The sequence below is a fragment of the Athene cunicularia genome (assembly GCF_003259725.1).
Source record: "Athene cunicularia isolate RWA chromosome 8 unlocalized genomic scaffold, athCun1 chr8_part1, whole genome shotgun sequence".
NCBI lineage: Eukaryota > Metazoa > Chordata > Aves > Strigiformes > Strigidae > Athene > Athene cunicularia.
Genome location: NW_020799109.1, coordinates 27,571,994 through 27,582,841, shown reverse-complemented (window position 1 = coordinate 27,582,841; position 10,848 = coordinate 27,571,994). Strand labels below are relative to the sequence as shown.

The 10,848-nt window shown below is 48.3% G+C and overlaps 1 protein-coding gene across 1 annotated transcript; it reads right to left on the bottom strand.

Annotated features, from left to right (window-relative positions):
• Window positions 1-2,668: 2,668 nt before the first annotated feature.
• On the bottom strand, window positions 2,669-10,848 carry SEC22B (SEC22 homolog B, vesicle trafficking protein; the record flags this gene model as incomplete). Its single annotated transcript, XM_026853986.1, has 4 exons — window positions 2,669-4,377; window positions 4,770-4,916; window positions 5,247-5,407; window positions 10,694-10,848. Coding segments are annotated over 4 exons (618 nt in total), but the record flags the coding sequence as incomplete, so codon positions are not given.

The following is a 10,848-nucleotide window of genomic DNA, read 5'->3' as shown; positions in this document are numbered from 1 at the left end:
GGGGGGGGGGGGGGGGAAGATGACCTCCCGAGCCCCCCAGCCTGACTCTGGGGCATTCCTCCCTGGGACCTGATTAGATTGAAGACTCCCAAGAGGGACAAAGACCCTGAGGGAGGGTGGACAAGGACTAGGGCACTCAAAGGCTGAACTCCAAGCCATTGCTGCCCAGGCAGTTATCTGGCATCGGGTGCCCTAGGCAGGCACTTGCCCTGCTGCAGGGGTGCTGGCATAGCCCTCTGCACTGCTGGGATGTTCACCCACGGCAAAGCAGCTGCCAAAAAGCAGCCGGGGTCAAACTCCTCTGGAGCCCCAGTGGGAAAGGTGCTAAAAGCATGGGTTTTTGAAAACCAGCCAGAAAGAAGGGTTTGTGAGTTTGAGGAGCTGGTTCAAAGCGGAGGAAGCAGCTGGTGCCCAAGTAAACAGAAACCAAACCCCTGCAGCACCCGAACGGCTGCTCCCGGGACTGGTGAACAGTGCAGAGTACGGCTGCAGCCTGTGCTAGGTAAGACCTCGTTTATATTTGACACAGCGGCCAGAGCACCCCCCCAGCCTTCTCCATCCTGCCGCATTCTTCCTCTCCGCAGTGCTGTGCCCCACCCACAGCAGGTTTAGTGGCGTCTGGGAACCAGCTCTGCCTGTCTGCTCTTGCTGTTTTGCATTTCAGACGCCCTGGGAAAAAAACCACCACCCAGCACCAGCACGCCTGGCAGTGTAGTCACCCAGCACAGCCCTGTGGTGGGTCAGGGTGGACACAGACACGCATGGTCCCTCCAGCACCCCCAGCCCCGTGGACACAAGGTGCCCAGACCTGAACTGAGCAGTGGTAGCCACAAGCACAGCCAAAACCAGTTTTTCTGAACAATCACTCTTGTGACAAGGCTTGTCACCTCTGCTCACGCAATGAGCAGAGCAGCTCCCAGGGCACCATGCACCATCCTCTTTTCTCTTGCACCTTGTTGCTTTCTGCCTGCACCCCAAGTCAAGGGTTTCCCAGTGGCAGTGGGCATGCTGTGGGGCCAGGGAGAGCCCGGCTCTGCCCCTCAAACATCCAGTGCAAGGGGCTCAGGTGCTGCAGAGGTGCCAGGACTTTCGCTGCTCCCAGGCCGTTTCTCTTTCAGCTCTGCATCTGCCTGGTGTGGGACAAGGCCCCTTGGCCTCTGCCAGGTTATGGGGACCAGGCACAGGAACCGGTCGGGGAATCCCGCAGGCAAAGGCTGCTCCAGAGCCTCTGGAGGCAGAGGGGCAGTTCAGGAACATAAATGAGGTGGGTGTTGGGCAGAAGGTGACTCGGGCAAACCCCCTGCTGGGAAGCATGACTGTCCGGCTCACTGTCAGCCTCCCAGTGGCACGGTCCGGGAGCCCTTGCAGGCAGATCCCCGGGTTCATGGGGAGCCAGCCCAGGCCCAGCTAGGCTGTGGGGGAGGCCAGGGCCTTGCAACAAGTCGGGGGTGCCCTCAGGAAGAGCCCCCTTGTCTTCCTAGTTCTGGGCAGGGCCCTGCGCCGCGCAGACACTGCCACCTGCAGGCAGCGGCCCCGGGGCCAGCTCTGGGCCCCTGCCAGCACCAAGCGCACAGCACCGGGACTCCCGAGCAAGCAGCAACCCGACCGCTACGGCCACCCACTGTCACCGCTCGCTGTGGAGGGCACAACCCTGAGCTCACGGGTGCTCACCCAGTCCAGCCTCGAGTGAGCAATCTGTTCACGCGTGGAGAAACCAGCCATGGCTTCTCCTCTCACCCTGAGACTGGAGCAACTAACTTCACGCCTGGCTGCTCAGGAGGTGCAGGCAGCCCCCAGCAGGACAAAACCCTGCATACACCTCACACAGCAATCAGTCTCCCCTGGGCCAGGGAGAAAGAGGGCCTCTATTTGGAACCACCAAAGAAGTTGCTTATAGTGCTCCCTGGAGCCCCACGCTGGCCTGTGGGAGAGGAGCCTTCCTTGCCTTCCTCTTTAGGCAAGCAGCATTTGCAGCTCCATGCCCTGTTAACACTGATGCACACCATGGGGGACACACACCCCACTGCTGGTTTGTTCTGCTTCACATACCTCCACAGGAACAGGACTGCCACAAAACTGTCCCCAGAAAAATCTGCCCACACACTTTATGAGACTCTGCCCATGCTGAGACAGGTGCCTGCCCCCATCCAGCAGGCAGAGAAACATGCCAGCAGGGAAACACCTGCCATAACCAAGGTAGTCTCTGCCAGAAAATGGCCAACATCATGTTTTTCAGCTAGTTCTGCCTCCAGAAAGGTGTCCTTATCCCAGGTACCTTCATCTACAGGGCCTTTACCTGGTTGCGTCCCTGGAAGGAAAGAAAGCTTCCTATGAGATCACATAAACAAGACACGGGAAAATTTACGCTGCAGAGGGGATTTTTCAGAAGCATTTATTTCACTGCTGACACTGGGGCTGCAGAAGGCAACTGCTCACCGAGCTGCCCTTCGCCGCAGAAGTATCACTCCCCTCAATCATGACAATCCACATATGGTCAGTGTCAGCTCACCTTTCAGTACCTGTGTTACACAGACCTACATCACTGGGACATTCACCTGTTAGGGACACCACTTAAAATGATTTAAAAAATAATAATAATAAAGCAATCTACAAAGTAACACTTGGAGGCATCATGCAGAAACCAGATGATTTTAGACTACAAGGCAGATCAGGTTTGCTATGTTTATTGGTGGACAAGTGCTGCTTCCCTGCCAGTCCAACACAGTGCCAAGCTGGGTAGCGTTCCCAGACAAGAAAGACAACAGCTCCCTGTTTCCTACCCAGTGGCAGGAAACACTTCCAGGTCACAGTTTATACTACAGAACTACACAAGATTACATGCTTGTGAAAGGTGCTGGGGAGTCCTGAAACTTCCTTCTGTGACACTGCCTGTTTCCTACCAAGTGGCAGACACTTGAGTGCAGAAGAGTGCCTGAGCTATGGGTTTGGTGTTTTTTTTTAAATAAAACCAAAAGTTGACCAGTAAAATGTTATTTTTAGCACAGGTGGACCAAAACAATAATTAAAAAAATCACATTACACTGGAAATATATAGATTGGCCCCTAAGAAAGAAGCTATATACTAGTGCCCCATAATGAGTTTTTCTTCACTTACAGTTTCAACTTCCTAAGTGAGGTAGGGAGAGGGTGACCACAGGAAAAAAAGGTGGTGTTTCCAAAGGATTCCACTGCTTTGAAGTTATCCTTTTGAATCCTTCATGTAAAGTTAAAGTGTTCTTTAAGGAAACACTGCCTTTTCTTCACAACAACATTCAGTTTTTGTTTTTTGGTTGTTTTGGGTGAGGGGAAGAGGGAGAAAGAAAACAAGCATCCCAGAGATTAAATGCTGGCAGTTTTGACACATCTTGGAGGGAAAGCATAGTTATAAAAAGGAAGGAAATAATGTAGTGAATCTGCAGATAGAAGGGTAAAAATAGAGTTCTGACATAGTGCCCGCTTCAACAGCACTGAATTACACACCCTGTTCACATGGAAACATACTGTCATACACAGCTGTCAGGAGAGGGGAAATGGACACTCATAAACCTGTAGTTTAATTTTGTAGGAATCGGTAACACAGAAGCTTTTCATTGCCCCTCCTAGTACTAGACAGAATGTATTTTAAGGCATAATTTAACATCCATTTCTTCCTAAAGCAATTTAAAGTGTAACAAGCCAAGATGTCAGACAGAAAATTCAACAATAGCTATTCTGACAGAGGTGAAAGCTATTATATGTACAGTGCAGTATTTGCCTTCAAACAGGTGAGTCTGAAAAAAAAAAAAAAAAAAGAAAGGAAAATAACTGCAGACCCAGATTCTAAAAAAGCAAACATTGCCAACACAAGGAAGATTCATTAGAGTCCAGTTCCCACTAGAGCTACTCAACAGGAGGACGTACAAGGTGATTATGCTAAACTGCACAGATTGACTGTTCCCAGAGTGCAGCCCCAAGGATAGGGGACAGAACCGTGGGAGGCCAAACTCTGCAGTACTCTAGTGCAAACTGCCTCAGAGGAAAAGCCTGTAGACAATAAGCCTTTACACCTATTGTTAGGCTTCACTAAGAGGTGTAGTAGTCAGGTGTCACCTAACAATTCCAGGACACTCCAGTAAAGGTGATGGTCCTGTGTGGATTCTAATGCACATCCTCCGTGAACAGTGTCCTGCACACATACACCTGCCAGGCTACCGGCTTTCCCTCTTCCGTGACTGCAACAACCTCACAGCCACCAGAACCTCACATAGACAATTAACATGATAAAAAACACAGCTACAGCTGCAAGTTTGGCATAAGTGGAACGCATGTTCAGGTACTTCGCATCCTGACGGTACTTCTTGGACAAACTGGACAAGCTGTTGGCCTTGGAATCAAGAGCTGTTAAAGGAAAAGGGGAGATAAGTTACCCAAGATTAACCCAATCAGATGTTCCCCAAATGTTACATTAACTGTACAAGTTTCTCTGGAGCAGCTGGAAGCACAGCAGTTTTACATGGCAGCACAACCTGTGTTTATCTGCAGTGCTCTAGTGCTTGTCCTCCTGGGATGAAAGCCACCCAAGCTGGTAAGATGCTGGTCTCACCCAAAAGAAGCACCAGTACCTGACAAGTGTTTCAGGATGCAACTGATCCAACTGAAACACCCACTGAGTCCATCGCTTTCCTCAGGAGGCTCAGAGATTAGCAAGCCTTTCCCTCCAGTATGCTCTACCCATCCAGGTGAATGAGGGGACAAGGAACCATAAACCAAATATCGGACACTCCCTGTACCTGAAAGTGCCTCTCCTCGCTGTAAGACTTCCTCAATGTTGGCCACCATAATCCTCTGCACATCCTGCAGCTCTGTGTTGATGGAGCCCAGGTTCCTCCTCGCCCGGCTATCAATGTAGAGCTTCTTGGTTTTCTGTATGTAGGTATCTGGAACAAGAGGGGGCTATCAGAGGGAATCTCACCTAACACAGAGCAGCCTGGCTGCGAAAGGAGCGGGAGCATTGCTGAGACAGCCAGCAGACTGCATGCAAACATTAATTGGAGTGAGGCCAAAAGGCTTAAAGCAGGAAATCTGAAATAAAAGGACATTTACTATTTCCCTATCACTTCTATATTCTGTTGCTTAAAACACCCACTTCTCTAGTGCCAAGAAGAGGCTAAACTATCAATTCCATAGGCCAAGCTGGAGAGGAGCCTGTGGCTGCTGCTCCCCCCAGAATGAAGTGTCCTAACTAGCCACAAGGAGAGGGACCTCACCAAATTCAATGAAGGAATAGGGCCTGGAGACGGTTGGCACCTTCTTGCCATGCTGTTCATCAAACTCTGAATGCAAGTCTTCCAGATATGCAAAGGCCAGTTTTTTGGGGAATGCAGCTTCACACAGGACCAGGTAACACACTCCTTTCTCAATGATGTAGCTAAAAGAACAGCAGACAGAGGATTAATCAATCAATTTTGAATCATAGAATGGTTGGGGCTGGAAAACATCTTAAAGCTCATCTAGTCCCAACCCCCCTGCCACAGGCAGGGACACCTTCCACTAGCCCAGGTTGCTCAAAGCCCCGTCCGACCTGGCCTTGAACACTGCCAAGGAGGGGGCAGCCACAGCTGCTCTGGGCAACCTGTGCCAGTGTCTTACCACCCTCACAGTCAAGAATTTCTGCCTCATAGCTAATCTGAATCTACCTTCTTTCAGTTTAAACCTGTTAGCCCTCGTCCTATCCCTACACCCCCTGATAGAGTCTCTCCCCAGCTTTCCTGTAGCCCCTTTAAGTACTCGAAGGCTGCTATAAGGTCTCCCCAGAGCCTTCTCTTCTCCAGGCTGGACAACCCCAACTCTCTCAGCCTGTCCTCACAGGAGAGGTGCTCCAGCCCCCCGATCATCTTCAGGGCCTCCTCTGGACCTGCTCGAGCAGGTCCATGTCCTTCTGATGCTGGGGGCCCCAGAGCTGGACACAGCACTGCAGGGGGAGTCTCACAAGAGCAGAGCAGAGGGGGAGAATCCCCTCCCTTGACCTGCTGGCCACACTTCTCTTGATGCAGCCTGGGGTATAGTTGGCTTTCTGGGCTGCAAGCACACTCTGCTGACTCACAGTCACTTTTCCATCCACCAATACCCTCGCATACTTTTCTGCGGGGCTGCTCTATCCTGTCAAACCTATCCTATCTATCCTGCTTTATCCTATCAAACATCACTCTACATATCTTTATTCCTACGAGGCAATGAGAACTGGGTACAGGGGCTTCTAGTTTGCCAAGTCTGGATCAGGTGTAAACCTTTGTAGAAAATAATGGCTTATTACTTCTTTACCTAAAATGAATTCTCCTGTAGCCTTAGACCCTATATTTGTGTTGACAGCTCTGAACTTTGACTTCACTGGAACAAAATTTGGCCAGTGAGTATCATTAGCTTAACAAAATACCAGCAATGAGAGAGTTATAATTTTGGAGTAAAAAAGGGAGGACACCCTCCCTCCTGAAGTCAGTGGGAGGGAAGCACAGGAAAGGTTGCCAGCAGACAAAAGGGGAGCCAAGCACAGCTTTAAGACACACAGCACAGCCAAATACCTGAGGCCCACAAACAGGGAACTCTGCTCTGAGATTAGGATACACAAAAGAATTTGGTCTCAGCATGCTAAAAAGCCACCCAGTGACTGCCAGCTCCTGCCTTTCATTTTGGAGGGCTTTTGGATCCCCTTACCCCCAACACCAGCCTGTTGGTGGGGTGTTGCTATCCACATGCATGATCTCAAAGGCAGCTGGGGAAAAATATTGATGCTAGATGGGTTCTGGCGGTTTCCCCTATAGGTTTGCGATGGGTAAGGATGACTGTGCTACCAGTTCTTCGGCTGAGAGGTTAAGAGCAACAAAACGTACGCTGGAACAGGAGCTGCTCTTGCTGTGCAATGCTGTTTGGTTTGTTCCGCAGCTGAATGCACAGAGAGGTCCTCTTCTCCTCTTTCCATCCCATCCCCACTGCACCTAATCTTTATTTATTTGCAGAGGTTTAGTGCTGACCTTCTTTCAGTGTGAGCTCCAGTGCATCCATCAGCACTGAGAACACAGCTAAAAAGCCTACTGAAATAAGGGGCAAGACAGAACCAATTTTTGGTTATTTAGGCTTCACTACAACTGTCTGCTGCTGCACGTTCCCAACTACATTATCCTCCTCATTTAGCCAACAGAAAAATAAAGGCAACAATATTTCCACCAAAACCAAGGGAGTAGAGACAGTAGATAGCCCTGCATACACTTTTGAATGTTTATCTATATTGTTCTAATTGGTGGAATTTAAATGCTACTTTTATGCTCTCTTCTTTTGCTTTTCTGCATAATACCATTATGTAGCACTCTAGTTAGCATAAAGATTAACAGTGTATTAAAGAACTGATCCTGTCACGAGGGCACTGTAGTTAAGTAAGTAGCTTAAAATTTTGTTAATAGCTGCATCAGGCTTACAAAGTAACTTTCACCTCACACTGTTTTTCCAAATAGCCCAGCGCTTTGAATTAACCATCCTCAACTTGTTTCTGGGCTCAGGAGTATCCTGCCTCTATATGGCCTGTGTGCAAATCCCACCAGCCTTCAAATAACAACTGATCCACTCCAACCAGAAGAAAGAAACTCCAGTTACTATAATCCATTCCACAAGTGTGTCCCCACGAGCCCATTTTTATGTCACTCAGCTTGGATGGCATCACTGTGTAAGACTAATCCTACAGTACAACATGTGTCTCTTCTTCCCTTACCCTTGGAGACCTGCTTGGCAGCTTGGAGTTGCTACAAATCATCACCTGGAGCTTGATTTAGCCACTGTCAGGACCAGCAAGACTTCAGAAAAAAAATCTTATGAAATAAGGAAAACTTGCATCAGATGTGAATTCTGACAATATTGCCCAAGAGCTGGAGCAGCACTCTCAAGATGAGAGCAGTCTTAGGAATATGCCCCATCAGTGTGGCTGTTATGTCTGCTCAGTCCAGGTGGTCCTGCCTGGAGCTCTTCAGCTGCATTTCCCACTTGCTTTTCTCCTGGCGTGATATTAGATGTGTTGGATGGAAGGTTGATCTGTCAGCACTGCAGACAGCAAGGATACCTCATTCTGTCCTGAATTCTGATGATTTTGTCAACCTCAATTCAACATCAGAGCAGAGCTCCTGTAGAGTTGGGCTTCTTGGTTGTACGCTTTGTGTGTGCCTCCCAGCTCCAGCACAGCACCTGGTTACGCTGGCTGCTCGGCAGTGGACACACACAAGGGGCAGGCATTGCCGTTTGCCACTGCTGAATTCTGCACTCCCGATTAGTGCACACTAAGTACCCCCACTAGGTGTACTCAGTGTCTTATTATCTTGGACATTTTTAGAGAGAAAAGCTTTAACGTGCTAACAGTGGCAAAGGCCAAGGGTTGTTGTCAACAGGTAAGAGTCATTTCAGCCATTCATCAGCCAAAGGTCAACTAGTGACTGACAGCACAGACTCCAGCGGTGTTTCTGTACCTGCATAGCCGTCTACACCGAGTGTTGTAGCTGAAAGGGTGACACAGCTTTTGGAGCCAAAGTCTAAATGTTATATTTGACAGAAATTACCTCAACAGTCATAGTTTAAGCTTCACATTTCACTAAGACTAGGCTCTGCTCTGAATTGATCGAGCTAAAATTATTCGACATCACTTCAGCAAGTTCAGCAATATCCTTAGCCACACTTGCAATTCTGGCACCACAAAATATTCTATCCTGGTTTGTGCTGCCCTCAGCAGTCAGAACTCTGATTTGACAGAAAAAAATGGCGTGTGGGGTTAACAAACAGCATAGCCACCAGTCAGCATTATTTTAGACTAAATCTCAAACATCCCCATTTCCTCCCTTTCCTGTACTGTTATCACAGAAAGTTTTCTGAGCTGAAAGTATTCTTTTTATATAGGTCCCACCCTAAAAGAGGCAGCAGTTGAGTGCATTTCAGTAGCAGCTGCCAATTCCTGTGGAACTTGTCTAGAGACTAACTCAACACAGCAGGAGCAACGCTCCTTTCTCCGCCTATCTGCCAGCCAGGTAACCTGTCAAAACACAGGCTTGCCCAAGTCCTGCTGCCCTGTCAGAGCTGGTGATGTTACAGCCACCGTTAAGAGGCTACAATTTCCCAGGCACTGCGAGTGGCACAGCCTTCCCAGACATTGCTTTGCCAGTGCCATGGAAGCAATGCAAGAAGGCATTTACTAGGATCTGCACAGGATCACTGCCAGTCAGAGCTACACCTATGCAGTGCCATGGAAACATTTAAAACTTTTAAAATTCTATAAAGTTTTAACTTCTAGAAACAAAACAAGGCAGGGCAACACTTTGCAGTTAACTCTAGTAACAACACCCAAACCTGACAGGAGATAGGGATAGCCAGACTATTTTAGCATCCTCTAATCACTATAACTCCCCATCAAAGCAAACCAGAAGCCAAGAGAAAAAAAGATTTAAAAAACCTTGTTGCAGTTATCAGATGTAAGCCAACCACAAGAAAGTTGCCCTCTAAACTTCATGGCTTCTGCTAAAGATTGCCTTTCAAAAAACTCCTGTTCCTGTCTTTTCATGTCACTGAATCCCTGAAGACAGGGACAGGGCAAGAAATTTGTTAAAGGACCCTTGTTATAGAAGCAGAGACTCAAAGCCAACCTTGCTCCACATTCAAAGGCCGCCTCCCACTCGCCCTGCCATAAACACACACCCGGTCACCAGAGGGATCCCGCTGCTAGCAGTGTGGCAGAAGAGGTGCCAAGCATGGGAAATCCTGACATTGCTGGCAAAACTGCACGTATCTACCTTGTTGATCTCACGTGGCACCTGATCTCAGACACTTCTAACGTAATTATTTCTGTTAAGAGCATAATGCCGATTCTTGACAAGATCTTGACTTGATTAAGTTCTCAAGCATTATTCTGCTAGGTAAAGAAGCATTTCCTTTCTAAAATATAAGCTTGCTCTCCTGCCTTTCACTGACTGTCAATTCTTCCTCTGTTTACTTGCCTTTCCAGTTCCCTTGCTATTGATTAGGGAGGAAGGATGTCTGACCTGCTCTCTCTGTAAGCATTCAGTATTGTATATTCAAGCTCCCTTATTAATGAGAGTTTCCAAACAGTTTAGAAAATTAAACACACCCAATACATTTGACAACAGTAAGACCAAATCTACAAGATGAGAGAAAAGACATTAAGGAAGTAATAATTAAAAAAACCTCAGAGATGCACCATGTGCTTCTAACACATGAAGCTAATGCACGAAGAGGTACACTCTCATGGGATAGAGAGATGAAAATCTTTTGCAAGAGGAGGTCATGGTGGTACTGCCAGACTTTCTACCAAGGACATCTCTTTTTAAAAAAGATGAGACACAGGGGATACAGAAGATGCACTGAAAGCATCTTAGAGGGTGCAAACAAATAGAAAAACCTTAAAAGAACAGAACCTACATTGTTTTCAGGAAAAGAAGAACTATGAACCTGGCTGAAAAACAATTGTCAGACAGCAGTGCCAAGAAGCAACAACTCACATGCTCTCCCCTTCTAGCAGCTATTGCACAGCTAGCAGGGCAGACAGTTCAAATAACTCACCCTCTCTCAGGCTCCCCAGTTTCTAACAAATCCTCACCCTGACCCAGAAGTTCCTGCACTTATTTCCATGGCAGCAGAAGCCTGGTACCCCATCACGCGTACAGATACTTACTGGAAAGCCATGGCTCCGGCTTCCAGAGTGCATCTCGTGGGGGACTGCTCGTTCAGCTTGCGGAAAAGCTGCTTCGCCTGGCTCTGGTACTGCTGCAGATCGCGGCCTGACTGAGAATGGGGGACAGGCTGTTGGGAGCGGCTGCTGCCAGAGAA